This window comes from Scardinius erythrophthalmus (assembly GCF_964197995.2).
Source record: "Scardinius erythrophthalmus genome assembly, chromosome: 14".
In the NCBI taxonomy this organism is placed as follows: domain Eukaryota; kingdom Metazoa; phylum Chordata; class Actinopteri; order Cypriniformes; family Leuciscidae; genus Scardinius; species Scardinius erythrophthalmus.
The window spans coordinates 9,929,979-9,952,130 of record NC_138234.1 but is presented as its reverse complement, the minus strand read 5'-3'; the positions used below and the strand labels follow the sequence as shown (position 1 = coordinate 9,952,130).

The 22,152-nt window shown below is 38.8% G+C and overlaps 1 protein-coding gene across 3 annotated transcripts; it reads left to right on the top strand.

Annotated features, from left to right (window-relative positions):
- LOC308702633 (uncharacterized protein) lies at window positions 1-22,140 on the top strand. Of its 3 annotated transcripts, XR_014031630.1 has the most exons (7): window positions 1-219; window positions 11,163-11,489; window positions 12,494-12,832; window positions 18,199-18,263; window positions 18,335-18,457; window positions 18,578-18,609; window positions 20,126-22,140. XR_014031630.1 is itself a non-coding variant. In XM_081385632.1 (6 exons), exons 1-6 carry the CDS (start codon window positions 168-170, stop codon window positions 20,246-20,248), a joined length of 996 nt encoding a protein of 331 aa, XP_081241758.1. In that variant the 5' UTR covers window positions 1-167; the 3' UTR covers window positions 20,249-22,140. The 3 variants fall into 3 exon arrangements, 2 of the variants coding, with proteins under 2 accessions (XP_081241758.1, XP_081241759.1); XM_081385632.1 differs by lacking the exon at window positions 18,199-18,263; XM_081385633.1 differs by lacking the exon at window positions 18,199-18,263 and having other exon boundaries at window positions 18,578-18,619; window positions 20,126-20,575.
- Window positions 22,141-22,152: the final 12 nt, after the last annotated feature.

The window sequence follows — 22,152 nt, the reverse complement described above, 5'->3', positions numbered from 1 at the left end:
GCGCCAAAAAGAAACGAAAGTAGAAGCAGAAGGACTTCCGTCTTCTGGCATACTCTTCAACAAACCATGCTTTGAGACACACTTATTTTAATCTCACATGTATTTAGGATGGATAGCATGGACATTGGGATGCAGGGAAACTTAATGTTTAAGGAAACGTGGCGAAGATGAAGCTTCTCTTTAGTTGGCTCTTATTGCTCTGGTGTTTACTCGAACATGGTAAGACTTTTAGGCTATTTATTTCTTCCGGCCGACGGTAAAAACAAAAGTGAAATTATGTTTTGTATCTCATTGTTATAAATTCCACAGAAATGTATTTGAATTTTGCGATGTGTGTTAACATACGGAGCCCCTAAAGGGACATGGTGGTGGAAAAAAAAAAGGGGGAGGGGAGGGGGAGGGGGAGAGGAGGCAGCAGCAGCGAGACACATTGCGGCCAGGAGGAGCGACTGTAGTAAGGCGTTTCTGCAAAACTGAACAGAACAGAAGTGCGGGTGTTGAACCCTCTCACCAGTGTGTGTGAAAACACCCACATCCCCCATGGGTGCGACGCCCTCAATTAGACGTCTCGGTGATGTACATGTGCTATCAGGGACTGGTCATACTACAACATTAGTTTTATAAAATGTACTTTGCACATTTCATATAATAAAAAAATATTCAATAACTTCACTGTCAAGTCACCTTCATTTATGTAGCACTTTTAACAATATTGTTTCAAAGCAGCTTTACAGTGATAGTAGGAAATTAAAGTAACAGAGATAGTTTTGGCTTTACAACAGCTAGAGGATAAAGTTATTGTCCAGCTAAAGTTAGTTTTGATTGATTCATTCACTGCCATTGCAAAGATCATTACTTATTAACTTCTGCTAACTGCTGGGCTGCTAACATGACACCATTCTAACAGAAAACCCTCAACGCGTTCCGACCCGCTCATCCGCACAAAACAGTGCCTGGTGGCTCAAGAACGCAAACCCTGAAATAGGTTCAAGGTGCAAGCTTGAAAATAAAATAAAAAATTAAAAAAGGTTATCTGCGCAAACCTCAAAAACACAAACCCGCAAAAATGCCGATGGCATGCACATGCACATCACGTGTTTAGTGTAGTCCTTCTTTACAAACCAAGCCTCAACAAACTACTTGTCTGGCCTTAAAAAATTATAATACAGAATTATTTATCACGTCCGCGTAGCCACGTGAACTGGAATTATCCCGACCATGTTTTATCTGTCTTATCATTTTAACGTTTTATCTGTACAGAGGTAAAGGGAAGGAGGCCTTCACAGGGGAGGGACTGGTTGACACTTCAGGACTGCGTTGTCGTCATGTCCAGGCGCAGGTCCTTCATCGGATCTGGATACGGCCTGGATCCGGCGGTAAACCTCGTAATAAACAGAGAGACTAATATTAGCATAGATGATAGGGCTGCACAATATATCCAAAAAGTATCGCTATCGTGATAATAGTATGCAATATCCGTATCGCAGAGAGGTGCGATAAATTGCATTTATTTTATGTGCCAAACATTTGTATGATGCGTTGTTTAATTCAACCAATCAAATGGGTCCTTACTATCTTTATACCTGCCTTCCCAGTAGGTGCTATTATGCTATTGGCTAGATTGGGCCCAAAGGGAAACCTAATGGATCAGAGCAGAGAGTAAAAAATAATGGTGGGAGTAGAGATAAGCGAGGAAAATGACAACAGCGAATAACCTGTGCCTAAAAAAAACTGTACATCTGAAATATGGCAATATTTTGGCTTCAATTAAGATGTCAAAAATGTAGGTACTGTGTAAGAGGCCGTTCACATATCGCGTCTAAAAACGCATGGAAAGTGCGGCCGCTATCTCCTTTCCACAAGCGCTTACGTCTGTTGTTGCTATGCAACCATGATCTGCTTGAGCTTGCGGAATTCTGAAAAGTTGAGATGTTCTCATCTTGTTGCGGCATATGCAGGCCTGGAAAAATGTGCTTCCATTTTGAAATAACGAATTTGCACGCGCAAAAAACGCGATATGTGAACATAAATGACGGTGTCACTTAAGCCGAGTTCAGACTGCACGATTTTCAAAGTAGTCGGGTCACTGTTCTTTTCACACTGCGTGACTATCTGGGGTAACATTCAGTTGCTGGTGTGTTCACACTGCACGATGCATCGACGACAGGAGGTTTCACACTGCATGACTTTCAGGAGGAAGAATCGCCGACAACTTCTGTCTGGTCCACAAACTACATTTCGCAACCAAACACACGAGAAGTGATAAGGAAATAGCGCAAAATCCCGCGTGCGTAAGACCGCAGTTCTCGCGCGAGACTGAAATTGTTATTAAAGGCGCTCTAAGTGATGTTGGGTGACGTCACTTCTTGTTGACGTTTAAAGTATTGTCAAACAAAACAAGACCCTCCCTCCTCCTCATCTGCGCACTAACCCCTTAAACCCCACCCCAAATCCTTCTTGTCGGTGATTGGCTGGAACAGTTTGTTATGTGTAGTGGTGCGGGTGAGCCCAGTTTGTTTTTGTTGCCGTTTGTGGAGCCTGTGGTGTCTAAAGAGACAGCGTTTTTTTTACAGTGTGTTCAGGGGACAGGCAGCTAGCCGATAGTGAGGAGATGTTTGCTGTATGTGACAAAAAATGTTTGGGCCTAAAAAACGCGTGACATCACTTAGAGCACCTTTAAAGCTACACTGTGTGATAATTTCCCCCATCTAGTGGTGAAATTGTATATGACTACCCAGTGAATATTAGTTTCTGTTCCTCTCAATTCCGAGGGCGTTTTAACTCCTACGGTGGCCGTATTATTCCAAGATTAACATGGCTTCCAGTTCGACTTCGTCCAATTGCGCCTTTAAAACTATTCATCATCTGTGATCCGTCGCAGCACAGATTTATTTTACAAGGTAAACAATACTTTTTCACCATTGATGTGAGGAAAAGTAACGCAAGTTATACTAGAGGTCGTTCTGGTGTTATGCACAACCCTGCTATGGTTAGACAAGCAACTAAAAAACTTCGAATTTACACTGTTAGATTTTGGTGTATTTGGCTGAGCAGTCGTTTGGGTGGCTCGCCAATGTATTAGATTTCTCCAATACATAAAATAAGTAAGCTTGACCGCAGAGTTCTTGTGGGGAGAAGAATTTATTGAAGGTTTGTAGTGTAGCAGTCCTTCAGCAGCGATGTTAGCATGTCGCCCTTCAACAATCTAACCCAATGTTCTGTCTGTGTGACTGACCTTGAAGACAAAAAGGCTACAAACACAGGGAAACTGTTAGGACCTCCCACAGGAGATCGATCTATACTGACACTGTTTTCAGTTGATTAAATCAAAGTCACAAGGTAGATGAATCTGATGACAATGTTTTCAGCTGATTAAATCTAAGTCACAATGTAGATAAATCTGATGACTGAAAATACAAAATCTTTCAACACAAATAGGCTGAATTACCTGGCTGTCGAGAAGAAAGCAGGCAACTTCAGCGTCCATTTTAAAATCTTTGCTCCTCATTAGCTCTTTCCATCTGGGAAAAGTTACTCCAATATTGACTTTGGTCTTGTTGATTTGCATGTCGCGTTGATGCTTTAACTCTCTCTTTCGCTTCGTTGGCGACTCTGCTACATGTCCTCGCAAATAGGCGTGATCCTCCATCAGCAATCTTTCAAATCTGCCGGCAGACGTGAGTAATCTCCCCCTTGCATTCGTCTCTGTGTCACTGAGTGTAAAGCGCGAAAGGCAAAAACTTGAATTTACAGGTATGTCCCTCTTTGGCTAATGTAGTTTCAAGATGGAGGGGCAACATGGCGACCGGCATTCGAACCCCTCACCCGTATGTACTTTCAATGGCAGATTATAAAATTACGAGAATACTTTATTACTTGAAAGAAGTAAATATACATTAATGAGTACATATATTTTTGAAAGAACTAAGTGTTTTTTGCTAAGAATCAAAAAAAAAAATTACAAAGTGTAGCTTTAAAAATGATAGCCTGCAAGAAGCTTGCGATCCAAATTGTCTGTGCACGGATTTGCAGCGAAAAGGAGAAAAAGAAAAACATATTATGCATGAGGAAAGGGCTGGATGTGAAAATGGATGTCAAGCAAATGTTTGTGCTTTGTTTCTGTTTGTTATAATTGTAAATATATATATATATTAAAATACTGATATTGTGACCTATAACTCCTCCCCGAACTCCCCGCTGCTCTGTATCTTGCTCTCTCATTGGCTGTCGGTCATCGCAGATGTAGTTTTCTGTCAACACTTTCACACAACAGGATTTTGAATCGCCGACAGGTCCAGATAGTTAGCATGCCAAATATCTCACGGGCGTCGGCGACTAGTCGGCGATTCTCTCAGTCGTGTCTTTGCTCTTTCACACTGTGTGATTGTCACTCGCGTGAACGAGCACTGATTTGCCTGTGATTTCTGGCATTTGTCGGCGATATCTCAAAACCTGTCGGCGAGCCAAAATCGGAGCTCAAATCATGAACTCGGCATAAGTCGTGCCGAAAAAGTTTGGCCACGTCGAGAGGAAACTAATCGCCACAGTCATCTGGAACGCAACCTCAGGGAGCTATATGAAGACTTCAAAAAGTATAAGCCCAAATCTACCAAATTTTCCAGAATCGTGCAGCCCTAGTAGACGCCATCCTTCTTATGATGTAACGAGTACATCAGGATTTATGGGAGGTGTTCCTGGTTCCGGCTGACCTTAATCTATGCAGCCTAACATTGAATTATAGAAGTCTATAATGTGTTATGTGAATGCTAGGTCAAAGAGAAGTGTTTTTAGTCTAGATTTGAACTGACGGAGTGTGTCTGCACTGTAACACACATCACTGCTTTCCTGCTGGTTTACAACAAATCTTTTGACAAATAATAGCACATAATTTTTTTTTTTTTTTTTTTAAGTAGGCCTATTCTTTACACAAATGATGTTGGTACGCTTTCATGATAATTGCTTACTGAATTTGATGACATTTCACTGTATAACAGTGTGAGTTATTGAATTTTTTTTATTTAATAATTAAGTTATTGATTTTGTTTCATAATAAATAAGAATATTATGTGTTGTAGTTTAACCAGCAGTAAGAGCAGTGATGTGTGAACTAAATTTTGTACAGAGTAGCATTGAAAATTTTTCATAATATAAAATATGCAAAAGGGTTTTCATGGGTTTTGCAGACAGTCCCTTATTCGGAAACTAAGTCGCCTGCTTAGAGACCAATTATAAAGCTCTTTTTGAGGAAAATTGGGTTGTAGCTCGTTGTCAAAGTTACCATGATTGTAAATAGGTGTCATTAGTGTTTTAACCACATGGCATCATAGCATGAGTTATTGTTGCATACTGATCAAATGTACCTTGAATACAAGCAAAGTGAGTGGCTTTTGGATAAATGCTGCTGGCAAATACATAGAAAATGTAAATTAAAACATTTTTGGTAGAAAAACAATTTCAATGTAGAAATATTTTATGGGTAATGTTAATCTATTTTTACATTTTTTCATTTAACAAACGTTTTTTTTTAGCCAGGAGAACACAATAGAAGCAGTTCAACCAACAAAATAGCAGTAGTGTTGCTCTTTTGTTGGTTTTACTGCTTCTATTGTTCTCCTTATACACTTATGTAACATACGTGATGTGAGCAGTGAAGTAAGTCCCTGTTAGTCCAGCAGGAAACCCCCTTAAATAGCTTAAGATTATGCTGTTGTTTATTGTACTTAATATGCTTTTGTTTTCTTTATACACATGAACCAGCATGGTACACACACTGAGGACAACTGAGAGACTCAAACTATTAAAAAAGGTGAAAAAATTCAGTGATGCTCATGCTCAAGAAGGAAACACAATGCGTTAAAAGCTGGGGGTGTAAACTTTTGAACATTTAACTTTTAACTTCCGTCCATATTAATTTGACTTTTGGTTCGATTTTTTTGACCGTTTTCAGTGGTTGTGAGGAGCAATATGAGAGAGAACAAAAAAACATTATAATATTCATTTTATTTTATTTTCCGTGTTCGCATTTATGAGGGAAAAAACAACGTGTCAGTTCTCGGTTACGGACGTGAGCGCTCTGAAAGCGGCACTAAAAGACTGCTTTAAAACTTTCACAGAGACCTCAAACAGAACAGCTTTAAAGTGAATTTCGTTTTGTATTAATTATATCTTAATTTTAATCAATGTTTCATGAACCAATTGCCTGGATTTAATCACGAATTAATCATGTGAACTGTGAACAAATCAGTGAACTGGAGTTCGTCTCATAAATGAACCGAAACTTAACCTGTTAAGCTGCAACCCCACTTTTGAAAAATCCCCAGAAATGACATACCCAAACTGAAACAGATACAGTTCATGAACCCTTTGTACTAAAAGCACAAGTATGATCTCATTTGAAAGCTGACACCTGTCAGTTTATTGTAAATGTAGAATTAATTATTGTCATGATGAAAAAAAATAGTTATAAATAGCTTCAAAGTTTTGTAAAGTTATTAGACATTTATTTTTATGAAACATCTTCATGAAAATAAAATTGAAGTTGGCACTGCAGCAATCTAGAAATGCACTACAGCTAAAGCCACATGTCTGACCATATTATATTTAAAATATGAAGATGATAAGTCTAAAACTCTGTATTTAGTTAAATGTTTTTCAAGATAGAAGTTTTAAATGTTAAATGTTTTACAAACCATGTTTGTGCTCCAAACGTACTTTATAACGCAAATAAAATGTTTTAAATAATCTTCTGTGATCTAATTTGGCATCAGATAAAAAAATCAGACAGAAAATATACTATTTGATAGTATTCTGCACAATGATTAGTCTATATAGATTAGCATTACATTATAAATATAATCTATTATTATGGAAATACCTGGCATGGCTTGAAAAACACAGGTAAATCAAATATCATTGCAAACATGTTTATTGTCTTCAAAACGTCTGTATCTGCATGTTACAGCGATATCTTGTTAGCTTTGTGTGTATCTGAGGCCCTGTCCCAAATGGCACACTCCGGACTTGTGGACTTCCTCAGAGTCCACACTTTGGTGACGTCATGTAGTGCAGACCTATAGGGCCCTTGGCGCGAGTCCACGAGGGCGCATTGAGAGGTATGTTTGGGACAGACTCGATCGTCACGCCCGGAAATAACGGTCTGGTTGTTGTTGGACAGGAGAAATCACGTTTTTGCGCTCCGACGTCTTATCTCCATGTCAACTACACAGCCTAATTTTACAGTTCTATATTTTTATATTGTGCATGCCACCTGGGCATTAGACAATAGATACATCATGCTTATTTAAAAGATGTATACAGTTGTAGCTCGCTGCATAATAATACATAATGTTCCATTTGAACTAAGATTATAATTTTAACACATAATGAAAATGTGCATGAGTTTCAGATGAATTTACAGGTTTCAATATTCATACTATGTTTACATATGACTCCGTAAAGCCCCGACATTCGGTTCTATTTATTTAATGAATTATAATGTGATCGTATTATTCAACACACTATTATTATGTTTGAGACATCAACCACTGCTCGATGACCATAATGTTTGTATAAACTGTAGGTAACAACTATAGTAAAATATACATCTAGGTATTAAAAACCGTAATATTTTCTTCTCAGCCATGTCAACAATTATCCCTGAGCGAAATCTCCTCCCTCTGATTGGCCTTTCGCAAGGATTCCAGGGTAGTTAAAGTGCGTGGAGCCTGCATCTATGCGGGCTTCGCGGAAGACCGCTTCAAGGGTACAAAGGGGGCGCTGCTGAGCACACTTCAGAGCGTTAAAATGCTGAATGGGACGGCCTACGGACTCGTGGACTCGGCGAGCACGCGCAATTCAAGTCCACGAGACCGAAAGTCCACATGAAGTGCGCGATTTGGGACAGGGCCATAGACGTCCTGGAATGTCACATGATTATGGCTCTTCTTCATGTTCCATATATGGACTATTATTGTGCATAATAGCGCCCTCAGGCTATTGGTATGAATTGAAAACACAGTATATAGTTCAAAGCGCTCATAAGGATTACATCGACACATTTAGATATAAATTCAATAAATATTATTCCTGTCAATAGAATCTGATGTAAACCTATGAGAATCTATCAATATTTCTCCAAATATGCACATTTTTGAGCTAAAAGCCCTGAGGGACGTTGTTTTGTGAATCGCTGTCATGACGACAGCACAGGAGTTTTTTATGAATGTAACCGGCTGACGCGCATAATTCATATTAAAGGTACCGACTCATTTTTTCATTTCATAACTCCTGACACAAATTAAGAAATAACTGTCACTATAAGTTTCTCAGAATACATTGGTGGTCGAATACTGAAACTTGAGTCTTATATCTTATTAATGATGTAGGGTATAGTTTGTCAAGGTATAACATTAAATCTGATAGTAACTTTGAACTAAATAAAAAAAAACGCTTCAGTGCACCCGCGCACTGGCAACGGTTAACAGGTTCACAATCACATTCAAAGGTGCACATTCACATTCACAGCGTATTTATTTAGACACATTTAGACGCATTCATAATCATTACTTTTACAGGTTCTTGGTGGAAAGCTTTATGTGGGCGGTCGTGCGCTTGAGTGTGGCTATATTACATAAGCTCATTATCCTGTAGGCTATAGGCCTATAGCCTAAAGGCCTCATTATACTTCTGCGTCGGACCTACGCCGGAGCCTATACGCCGTAGGCAACGTGTTGGTTTTAATTTATACTTCTGTGTCGTTGTCCGCGTTGACGCGCACCTAGGGAGCATGTGAAACCCCGAGGGAGGGGTTCTGGCAGACCAATCACCGCGCTTGTGTCCGCGTAGAATTGACGCGTTGTTACATTTTTGGAGAGGTGCATGTCAGGGTACGCCGTAGGGTACGCGCGCTACACAAAGCCTACGACGTAGCTACGGCGGCAGTTCGACGCAGAAGTATAAAACAGGCTTAAGTAACTAAATTAATATAAAGGAGCGATTTGTCCACGAATGACTTAAATTAAAAACTAGCCTACTAGTCGACTAGGAAAAAAACTTTTAGTCGGAAGCAGCCCTTATTGCACATATTTTCGAACCAGGCAACAGGACATCTGGGTTGAGCGAGCGACCCTGCGGAATGAACGAGCGGAGCGGAATATTCAGAAATGCATTCTCCACTCACGAGCTCTGATAGGAACAAACCCGCAAACCTGGACTTGCGCAGAAACATCACAATATAACCAGCTTTTTAAAATGGTATTTAAACCAAAATCATAATATAGTATGGTGTTTTTTTTTGTTGTTGTTTTTTTACAAAATTATAATATAAAGTTTTTTTGTTTGTTTTTTTTTTATTTACAAAATTATAATATAAATTTTTTTTTTTTTTTACAAAATTATAATATAGCAAAAAAAATAATATATTTTTTTTAAGTTTTAGGTGGGCCAGTTGAAAAATGGGGCCGTGCCTGAGCTACAGGACATCTCTTTCAAAACATAACCTGCGCGAAAGAGAGAAAAAAATGAATGCGTCATTCATTGTACCAGCACTACTGAAAATGCACTTCCGAATGCGTCTCTGTACCCAGCACATTTCAAACCAAAGTGACGCCCATATGGGCTCTTAATACATTTGTTCTTTCTTGAGCATCAATGAATATTTCTAGTTTTTGTAATGGTTGCATACGAGTCCTTTAGTCGTCCTCAGTGTGAAAATCTGGATCTCAAAATTATACAGTCACTGCTGGAAAGGTTTTAAATATGCAAGAGATGCTGGAAAATTAATGATTAATGAGTCACCTCAGACTCGGATTTATGTGTTTCTATGTTAACACAATCAACGACAAAATTCTGGAGCTAGAGCTCTGTAGTTTGTTTACATTTATTATTGTTGTAATGTTATTGTGCATGAGGTAATTTAATGCCGTCTCTCATGACGCTCTGCTCTGGCTGTGTGTGTTCATGTGTTTTGAAGGAGGCGTGGCTTTAGAAACGCTCTGAAAGGAGGATGGGTTCTTGTAATTAATTTGTAGCTTTTAAAGCTACAAATTATTTAAAGAGCATCAAGTTATCAATTTTAACATTGAGCTCATTTTTTTGTACATTTGGAGTGCTGTCAATACAGAGAACAACAACAAAAATCGGTGTTGCCTACACCGAGTTATTCTATTTTTAAAATTTGCACCCTGTTGACTTCAATGGGACAAGTACTAAACCTGCTTTTAGGCTCTTAACATCCTTGATGTGTCATTACAAGTGCACAGAAAATGTGAGTGATTCCTTCAGAGTGAACACGAGTGAATCTGACAGCAGTAGATGTGAAAGATATGTATAAAAATGATGTTATTTAAGCCAGTGCAAATACCTGTGTTTACATCCTGTTTTCGGTTGAAGCCCAAAGTAGTCGATTGCCGAGTTCACACGCATAGGTTTAGTTACCTATGATCACGCGCGTGAACTTGGCAATCTTTCACATCTACTGCATTTAGATTCACTCGTGTTCACTCTGAAGGAATCACTCACATTTTCTGTGCACTTGTAATGACACATCAAGGATGTTAAGAGGCTAAAAGCAGGTTTAATACTTGCCCCATTGAAGTCAACAGGGTGCAAATTTTAAAAATAGAATAACTCGGTATAGGCAACACCGATTTTTGCCGTTGTTCTCTGTATTGACAGCACTCCAAATGTACAAAAAAATGAGCTCAATGTTAATTGACCGGAGTTCTCCTTTAAAATCACATCATTGTTTTACTGATGTTTTTCCAGTGATTTCAGATGTGTATTTTTTCTTTACCTCTAAAAAATATAAACAATAAATGTAGAAAAATATGTCATTGTATATTAATGTGTTAGAGAATAACAACTTTTTAATAAAGTACAAAGTAAAAACATTTCATGGATACAATTCATATATTACATATTCATAGGGTAATATTTATTATGAATTTCAGTATGAAAGTACTTTGATGATGTTCAATGATGTTCATCAAGTTGCATAAGTTCATCAATAAGACTCATGTATGTTTGTCTGATGAGTGAATGTGTGAATCAATGATGTTCTTCTGCTGTTCCAGACATATTTCTCTACCCACAAACACATTTTCACAGCACTTTTTTGTGTTTTTGTTTTTATGCTTGTAATGAACTGTTGATTTCTTCTTCAGGTGCGTCTGGTGTTGCTACAGCAGTGTCAGTGATGGAGGGAGATTCAGTAACTCTACACACTGGTGTTCAAACAAACCAACAAGACAGAATTAGATGGTATTATAATGACACTCGCATCGCTCAAATCAATAGAGATCAGAGTAAAATCTGTACAGATGTTCAGTGTAATGAAGATACTGAGAGATTCAGAGACAGACTGAAGCTGGATCATCAGACTGGATCTCTGACCATCACAAACACCAGAAACACAGACTCTGGAGTTTATCAACTACAGATCAGCAGTGGCAGCAGCGACAATGAAAAGACATTCAATGTTATTTTATATGGTAAGTCATTACGTTTAAATGCAAATCTTGTACATTTAAATTGTTAATCTGTTATTTTAAAAAGGTATTGCTTACACCATCTGTTATGTGTGGACATAATCAGAAGAAATCCCTATTGTCAGACATGCTTCAGTGACTTCAGATCTAATTCAGAACAAGCAAGATGATGATGAAGTAAATACATTAGTCAACATTTGAAGTGGATCAAAACGTTAAAGGTGCATTAAGCAACTTTTCATGTTAAAAATACCCGTATTCTAACCCATACATGCTTAAACAATTGCCTGATGGGCTGAATGAGCCCTTCTATGATCTCTGCGATTGCCTCTATAATCCTGTACAGTAAAATAAATAAGAGGGATTCGGGACGGAATTTGAGACTGGGCGTGACGTCATGCGCGTTCACGCTCACCTGGCTATGTCTGGCAGGTTTGTGTATTCGCCGCCATTATCCGCATCAGCAAAGCCAACTCAAGCGACTTTGGAAAAAGTAGAAGATGATTTCAAAGAGACCGGCTTCTAGTTCATCCCAAACCCCAAAGCAAACTCCACGTAAACGCGTGCTTACAACTCTGGTTGCAGTTTGGCGTGTCGCCAGAAGGGGGCATAGTTCTGCAAAAACTCAGAGACTTGCTTAATGCACCTTTAATCAAAGTTGTCCTAAGACAAGAATGGGTATTGTTCAAAATTCATGTATAACTTTGATGAAAGGGTTTGATCCACTTCAAATGTTGACTACTGTAGTATCTTGCTACTTGTAGTCTTTTCATTGGATACTTTTTTTTTATTATTCTTAATCAAGTATTATTAACATTATTAATTGTACTTGAGTACAGATTGTGGCACAAAATGTGGAAAAATGTTGCTTATCATACTGAAAGTCAAGAGAAAATGTTTTAGCACTTTCATATCCACAGTTCTCAGGGAAAAGAAAACAGTTCTGTTGTGTGTCTTTTCCCACCAAAAAGATCCTCCAATCATCTGTTCGTTTTTTTTTTTTTTAGGTGTTTCTGCTTCTGGACGATATGAAATTAGGAGAAAGTCAGTGAAGGAAGGAGAATCAGTCACTTTATACACTGGTGTACTAAGAAAACTGAATGATTCAATAACATGGAATATTAATGAGATTCTCATCGCTGAAATATGTGATGAACCCAGAAAAACATGTACAGATGTTCAGTGTAATGAAGGTACTGAGAGATTCAGAGACAGACTGAAGCTGGATCATCAGACTGGATCTCTGACCATCACAAACACCAGAAACACAGACTCTGGAGAATATAAGCTACAGATCAGCAACAGCAGATTCAGCATCATTAGGAGATTCAGTGTTTCTGTCACGGGTGAGTTTCGTTCAATCATTCAGACTGAATTTTTTTCTCATCAAAACCGATTATGTTTTTCAGTGGTTGTATATCAGGCAGAGACACTTTTTTGTGCTTTTTGTTTTGCTAATTTCACCGGAACGAATAGAGAGTCTCTCCACAACTAATTGAAGCGAGCCTCCGAGTGAAGGCTGTGCGCGAGCCACAAACAAACAAACATATCCGTGCCATAATCGCAGCGGCAACGAGCACTTTGATCAGTTGATTTAAAAAACAACACATTTCAGCGCTAGATCGCCTCTTATTTAAAAAACGAACGAAATGAATGCTCTGCTAGTTAACTGGAGATGTTTTGTTTATTTGTATTGGTAGGGGAGAGCGGGGCACAAAGTAACGCTTTTTGACTTTCTCAGTTTGTGTAAATCTATGGTTCAGAGTATTTATTTTTTCCCACATTAATTTCCCACATGTCTACTACAATTATGTGTTTTTGTTTTATTAATACAGTATACTCTTTTTCTTGATATACCCCGAAAGAATGGAAGTGAAATGTGACAACATGCCCCATAGGTGGGGTACATTGTAACATGTGTGGGGCACATTGTAACATAACATATGACAGCTTAAAATGTTATCTGATCTAATAAAAAAAATATACAAAACAAACTAAAATATTTTCTAAATAAAATAAAATTAAAAAACGTTTTCATATAAAATAATGGCAATTTTTAATAATTAAATATAAACTCATTTTTGAGTTTTGACTACGAACACAGGAAAACACAGCTATACAACATAGTTCAAAACAAATAAATAATTAGTAATTTCTGAACATTGACTCTCAGTATTTATTCACCTTTTTCTCACATTTTCTCAATAAAATTAATAAAAGTATAGAATATAATAGCATATTTCTAATAGGGGCACATTGTAATGCAGTTACAACATGCCCCGCCTGCACAACCTGGATTTAAACCCTGCTAGTGTCTTCTGCTAGTTAGCGAAGCATTAAAGAACTATCTCAACTGTTAAATAACATCTTGGAGATTAAAATAATATCAGATTTGTCTTATTTTAAATAAACACAAAGAATAGAGATGAAAAATTAACTTAAAGAGCAACTTGCAGGTAAAAAAAAATCTAAATGAATATATAACCGTGTATGAAAATACCATATGAAAAGATAATGCAGGATTTAAAATGTTTTAAAACGACATAATGACACCAATTTAGTAGATAAAGTGAGCGTTTCTTTGACTGCTCGTACAAGCCGCTTTTTTTTCAACATCGCGTCATTTTACGTCACACGAGGGAGATGTGTGCTGTGCTCTGCCGCAGCTCAGTGCAGAGTAGGTTGGTATTCAGTAAGAGCGGTCGTGAGACAGTGTGTTTTCAGTAGTTTTTGTATTTCAATTTATCATCGTCATGGTAAATGTATGTGTTTGTGGAGCTTGCAAAAACTCCAGCCTGTCAGGACATCGAGTCCACCGGTTTCCTAACAGGAAAAAGGACGGTGCTATCTTTCGTGCCTGGGTGCGGGTTGTGCAGGTGAAGAGACGGGATTTCTCTTCCGCGTCGGCTTCGGAAAACGCGGTCGTGTGTAGCGTTCACTTCAGATCGGATGATTATCGTCCCGGCGATATGAAGGAGTTCAACATGGGATACCGAAGTAAGAACCGGGTGAGACTCAGAGCTAGTGCGGTTCCTTCAGTGCACGCATCTTCGGGTTCTCCCGCTGGATGTAGGCGCGAGCACAACATCAACTGGCAAACGCAATGTAAGCGGAACGAAACTGAGCTAACAGTTACTCGTTATTGTGTTTGTGTGGACCGTTTATCAGTTTGGACCAGTGCAGCGCGAGCCTGATCAAGCAACACTGTAGCCTAACTGCGAGATCCAGTAAATAAAGAGTTCGCCACTGAAGTAATAACATCGCTGCGAGATCTAGTGAGACATATTCACATTTCTCCGTTATTAACGAATCAAACAGCGCTGACGTGAAAACCAGGAATAAACATTGTGCAATGAATGAACGAACTATCCAGTGTCCATAGATCAGCAACATTCACCATGGCTTTACTGTAGTAACACTAACTGCAACCATGGAAGTTTGGCATTTTCCACTAAGGCCCAGTATGCATCCACCTCCCTGCAACACTGACTTTCCTCAGCTGTAATCATTGCCTCGCATTTCCCACACAAGCACCTATGGAACAAAAAATGTATCATGAATAAATATCTCTCTGTCTCTCCATGAGAAACTGCTAAGTTATATCACGTAACGATAGTCTGGGCGGATATTAATGAGCATGACAAACGCCTGATCAAAGCTTAGTTTCTGTTATTGTAAGTTCCAATATGTTCTGTCTAACATTAATCCTGGCCTGTCCCTGCTCTCTTGGCAGCCTAGCAGGCTCATAATTGTATGGCTGTGGTCCGTAAACAATTTCCTCAGCGTCCGAAATGTCATTGCAATCCATATTTCCCTGTTGTGTGAATCGACCGCTCTCCCTCGTGCTACGTCACGACTCTCGCCCGTCACGCCCATTTTCAGATGCGGAAGTAAAATTTTCTCACAAAAACGACTCCAGAAGCCACTGTAGCATATTTATAATTTTTTTTTAAAGAAAATCTAGTTCCTACATTATTTTTCTATACATTGACTTGTTGGGTATTCTAACCTGCAAGTTGCTCTTTAAGTAAGAAATTTACTTTTGCTATGGTTTAATAAATGTCTATGGATATCTTCCAAAAAAATAATAATTTTGGCGGAATTTTTTTTATATATATATTGTTGATATGGCAACTAGTAAATAAAGTTTCGTCATCCAAGCATGTGCGGAAGTATTTAAAACAAGCGTGTTACAACTAACCCTGCGTTAGGTTGTGCCCCGCGCTCCCCTACATTCGTGCCGCGAGATGTTTGAAAAGTGGATTATGCCCCTTTTCACAAGATGTAAAATAAGTCTCTGATGTCCCCAAAGTGTGTATGTGAAGTTTCAGCTCAAAATTCCCAACAGATAATTTTTTGCAGCATGTTTAAATTGTAATTTTTTGGGGCTCAGAAAAACGCGCTGTTTTAGTGTGTGCCCTTTAAATGCAAATAAGCTTCTGCTGCACGACACAGGGGGCGGAGCTTCAAGAGCTCGCGCTCAGTCTGTCAGCTAAACAACAATAATTTTAGCGGTGCTCAATTCGTGTCACTGTACAGCCTCCCCCTACTGGACGCATCAGGAACAGCAGGGGCATACAACTTCCTGGGGCGTAAAACTGCCTGGGGCGTAGATCTACTGGCTCCAGGTCTGCAGCCTCCCCCTACTCATCTGTCAGGACAATTTCATCTCACGGAATGATGATAATATCAGAAACTCTCAGTAATGGTGTTAATTTCGAGTCGGACAATAATACCTACAGAGTCAGAGTGCTGTATAGAGATGAAACAGGTATAGTTTAGTAGTTTAATTACGGTTATTATAACGTATTTGTCATCTGCTTGTATGTATCCATTATGTATTAATAGCCCACAAGTCTGCTGTCTGAATGATGATCAAACATATACTGATGAGTTTAATAAAGTTTATTGTACATCACACAAAAGATGAAGCGTCAGTTTTACTTCAGAAAATCACTGTAAGAGCTGAGTAAACACAGTAAGTTATAAGAAGTGCGCAAGTACATAAACGAATTTCGGTAGAGTTGAGGGAGCATTCCTGTGGGCGGAGGTTAGTCAAAAAACTGTTCTACTGATGTCATTAAAGGAGGAAGTAGAGGGATGTTGTCCAAACGGGCCGTTCGCTGTAGGCGACTTCTGTTAAATAAAATATCTCGCTTGGCATTGAACTTTGAGCTTTATAATTTTACAGATATTATTTATACTCTAACAACAACATTACACACTAACTAAAGTTTGAAACATGGGATCACGAAGAAAGGGTCATTTCATCCATTTGAACATTGTTTTTTATTTAAAGTGGGTCATATATGTAGTCGAAATGTAAAATAATTTTTGAATTTGGTGCCTTCGTGACCGAGAAAAGACAAAAAATAACTTCAGGACGCATTTGTATGAAAGACAACAACTCCCACAATGCACCACATTGCACAGCTCCGCAAGCCACTCCCACTAATCCAGAAAGCACATATTATCTGCCTATAAGAGAAATCACTCTTCCGTCTACAAGGCTAGCTTCCACCAGAGCTTGAAATTCATTTCACATTCACACAAAATGTCTAGTTAGTTGGCGAACTCATTAGTGCATTACTCCTCGTTTGTATTTCTTTCGAAAAGGTGAATTATTGCATGGTACCTGGATGTTCAGTCAGAACATATGCGGTGCGAAACTAGGATAGTTCTCAACACAAACGTCCGTGTCCTCGTCTGATTCAGAGATTTCGTCCAGGAGAAATTGTCATTGTTGAAATTCTTTGCCGCAGACGGACTCTATCTCTGTGTTTGTAGCGGTTCGTAGTTGCATAGTGAGATCACCGGCGCCACCAGTCCGCCCTAACTCGAGCCAGTCCGAGCTCCTCGTCCGCGGCAGGCAGGTCTTCTGCCTCGGCTGCTCTTCGCTATAATGCGGCTTGTAAAGGTAGCCACAAACACCTGATTCAAGCATCAGACTTCCGAAATCCTCTTCCTCTATATCATATTGAGCACTCTCCTCCGCTATTGTCATAACTGTACATCTGTCTCCACAGCGCCTGTTAGCTTAGCTTCAAACAAGATGGAGGATATTGCTTTCAGTTTCAGAGAGTAAAGTCCCACCCACTGATCTGTAATAGGTCTGTAGCGTGAGCGCGCCCCACCCTGGGAAAGATGAGAAACTAGTGTCTGTAGTCTTTAACAGAAATCCCCCCCTCTTACACTTCCTCCTACAATGACGCAAAATGACGATTTTTGCGTCATTGTAGGAGGAAGTGTAAGAGGTAAATAACGGATTTCTCCCGTCTCAGGGGAAAATGAGAGAGTGTTGCACGACCATTCAATAGTATGACTGGGTTTCTAACAATGCAAAGCTTAATGCAAATGGGTGAAGTGTCCCTTTAAATTGAAACAGTAAATGTTTTCATTGTGGCCTGTTAAAAAAATGAGTTTGGACTCCATATGTACTGGTGTAAATGTCAGTCAAAAAAATCCACCTTGTTTTTCAGGAAAGAACGAGCGCCGCCATTTGTAATTTTAGTGTGTCTGGCTTCCGGTGTCATTCGCTTCCAGTTATTTTTAGCTGTATGAAACTGCTCATTATGCTGCTTGATGTTTCAACCTGTGTTTCTTACCATATAATTTAATTGTACTGTCTTAATTAGAAACACGCTGATTTGTAGCGCAAACAGTTTTATAGTTTACTGCACTTTGATATTTTCTTCTCTTTATTTCCTTATAGCGGGTAATAAATCAGAAGTCTTACACATTCACAGAAAACACCTTACTTCTGCGTTGAAAAATAAGGTGAATTGGTAGAGTTGATTATCAGTTGATCTCTATTCTCTAGTAATGTAATAATGTGTGTCTCTCTTCAGCTGTTCCAGATGCAGGTTTGTCTTCAGCTGCTGTAGAAGTAATATGTGCTGCTGGTGGAGCTGCTGTTCTGTTTGTGGCTGTTGCTGCTGTGATTTACTATCTCTACAGATCAAAACAAAAAGGCAAGTATTACATACAGCTTATCTTCCAAAATATAAGATTTATTGTGCATAAAGAAATGTGTAAAAGTACGTATTTTAATTTTAATTGACCAAAGTAAGAGTTTGTTGTTGTTTAAACAGGAAGCTGGACACTGCCCCATGATTGTGGTCAGGTGAGATACTGTGAGCTCTGAATCTTTCTGCAAAAACTGCATTTATAACAGATAGAGATCTGTAAGTGGTGTGTGTGTTTCAAGTTTTCTGTCTGAAAGCATGTGTGGTCTCATTCAGAAATTATTACATAGAAACACCAATAATGATTGATTTATTCACTGCTGGAGAAATGGGCTTTTCAGTAAAACCTTCCTGTCTATACAGTAGAAAGGACCTATAATGCACTGGGCAAGTTACCGTTCAAGGCCACTCCTATCAGTCTGTTATGAATACGCTTACCGGAGTCAAATACTGCCTAGCTTTAGGAGGAAAAACTTCTTAGCAAACTTATAGTCATAATAGTGTCGACTTGAAGATTGAGTAAACTTTGTTTATTTACATATACTAGCTTCATTATAACAATACAAAACAGGTTGAAAATTGGAGAAGTTTATCTTTAAAGGGTAACTAAAGCCCTGGTCAGAGCCTGACTCCACACTCTGCCAATATTTGAAAAATGCTAGAAAAGTGGGCAGACCCCAGCAGAGATAGAGGGGACGAACTGTGAGCGGGGGGGGGGGGGGGGGGGGCGTGCACCTGAGACCTGCTGTCAGACTCTCTAAAATGGAGAGCGACTCACAGGGTCGCAAGACGACATAAAGTACATGCATCTGATGAGTTTTATCAAGTTGATGTCAATAGCGCTCGCTCTCTATAGGCATATTCATATTTTGCCGCTATGTGAAAAAATCCAGCAAAATGTGCCAGCGCGTTTGTCGGCCCCAGAGGATTAACTTTAGCCTAACCATAAATTGTGATTAAAATATATATGATCACTCACATCAAGACGCTTCTCAGCGCGAGCTGTGTGGAGAAGCCCATTTCCACCTCTATTGCGTTGGAAAAGCAATCCCGCGTAAAATGCAGGTTTCACACTCATGGTCTTCCAGGCCAAGTGCATGCAACCACTGGCGCCTAATTTCCAAGTCTGCTGGAAAGCTATGCAGTCCAGTAGTGACCTACACCTACGTACCCTCCTGCCTGCCCACTGTACTAAATACAAATAAATCTACGCTAGCTCATCATACCAAGGGCGTGGTGAGCTCGTACCAGGCGCGTGGTGAGCTGGAACCTGCTTACGTCACCTGCCATCATTTACGTCACCTGCCACCGCAAACATCCAATAGGAAAATTCAACTGCAGTAGCCACCATTCAACCTGAAGAGGGCAGCACTAAGACGTTTTTACACCATATAATGTAAAAATTAAAACACTTTATACCCAAATGTCAAATAAGTTACTTGAATCAATGAACAGCACTAATAAAGCCCTATTCTTACAGATCATTAACTAAAAAAAGTTGGTTTAGTTACCCTTTAAGAGAGCGCTGAGCTTGTGCTGTTTTACTTCAGAATGAAGAACAGGGTCTTTACATTCAACAAACATCACAGAGAAAATCACTGTTGTGTTTATGCAACTGAATCATCAATCCTGAACATCTGTTTCACCTTCTGTGAATCTGTTTCTGTCTTTCAGGAGGATGATGTCAGAGTGTCCCTTCAACCGATTGACATTCTACAGGAGGGTGCTGCTAATAGGACGTCCACTGGTCAGACTGATGGGCCACTGATTGCAGCTGATAATGAGATTCCACAGTAATTTAATTGTGTTAAGAACAAAACTTTTACATGTGCATTCAGAACAGGAGAAAGTCGCCATAACAATCACCGAAGCTACCTCAGGTATAATTGACATGTTTGCCTTGATAACAAACCTAAAAAAGAAATGTACTAAATACTGAGTTTTATCCATAGACTGTTAAAAGAGGGATGACACCCCTTCACTCTCTCCCATTGGTGAAAAGTGAAGCCGCCACAGTCTTAATATGGCGCTGACATCTTTCTCTGATTTGGGACCTGATGAATCTTTCTAAAGTTACATAAGTAATTTAGTCGATAGCAGTGAGGGATCTTTTGTATTTTGATTAAAAGTAAAAAAAAAAAAAAAAAGCAGCTATACTGAACAAATGTTTTGTTTATGTTTATTAAGATATAACCCACTGTGTTTACCAGGATACTCACCAAGACGGACGTTTTACATTATTTGATGTGAATTTGTCCGTTCAAGGATAAATTTAATTCAGTATTTACGTGCTGTCTGAGATGTGGGTTTTCGGGGAGCGTGTGCTTCAGATATTTGCGTTCGTGAAACTTCTTGACCTGATAACGCCCTGTAATAATGTAGGGGACCACTCCTTATACATAAATCATTCACACGGATCTGTGAAAACGACTAAAACGCTGTATTCTGCTGCCAGGCCATTAGATGGTGATGCAAGACTGTAGCTGATTATGTAAAACGTGTGTGCAGGACGTCATCCTTCTCACTGATTTGCGTTTTTGTTGTTTACACGGAGACCAGTTTCAAAAACGTGCACTTTGAAACCCGTTTTCAAAAGATTGCGTTTCCAGGCACCCAAAATGCCGGTCTCGTGTAAATAAACTGCCAAAATGCATAATAAGTTTTACGTTTTTAGTTGAAAAAGGGTGTGGTGTAAACAGCACCTTATTTTTATTTACGATTTATTTTTATTTATGATTTATTTCTCTGTCTCTCTCTCTATTTACATATCCGATGAACTACAAACTTTCCACTAATGTCTGTGAAAAATCTACTGCACATTTATATACTATATTTTGTTTAATATTTCACCAATTATATTCATTTGCGTCATAGACAACCTTCTTTGTTATCCCCATTATATTCTCTGTCATTGTTTCCTTGTCTGGAAACAAAAATTGTACACATGCTGCCTGGAATTAGTTGTTGATATCTGAGCATTTTTATAAGTATGGTGCATCCCTACTCTTGACATATCATCTGTTTTGTTTATATTAATTTATAACTGGTTAGGAAAATGAATACGTTTTCAAGACTGGCATTTTGGCCTAAAATGTCATATTGCAAGATGTGAGTGCTCTTCACAGACTATATGTAAATGCACATTTTAAGGCAATTCAGTCTGTACTTTTGACGCTGTTGAATGCCTGATTATAAGGGGTGTAACGATTCATTTTAACAACGATTCGATTCGATTCGCGATTCGTGGTTGTCGATACGATTCAAGAACGATATTGGTTCATTTAGAACAATACGATCCGAAACGATTCAGTGACTTGAAATCGATTCAATGACTTTTTAGCCAAAAATTCTTGTAAGGGAATCAGGTATCAATTAATTAAGGATATAAACAAACAAGTAAACAACAATTAGTGTCAAATGCATTCACATTTTATTTTAATAAGTAGGACTGAACGATTATGACAAAAATGATAATTGTCGATTATTCCATTGAAATTGTAATTGTGATTATTAATTACGATTATCACAACATTGAATGATGTTTTGAATAGTTTGGCCATGGGACCCACATTTCCCCATGGTCATCAAGCCACGACCCACCTTTTTAGGAAATATATAGGCCTATTATAATACATTTGTTTACACAAAAATTGTTGACACACATTTTTGTCCCCCTTTACTTAACATACAAAAAAAAAAAT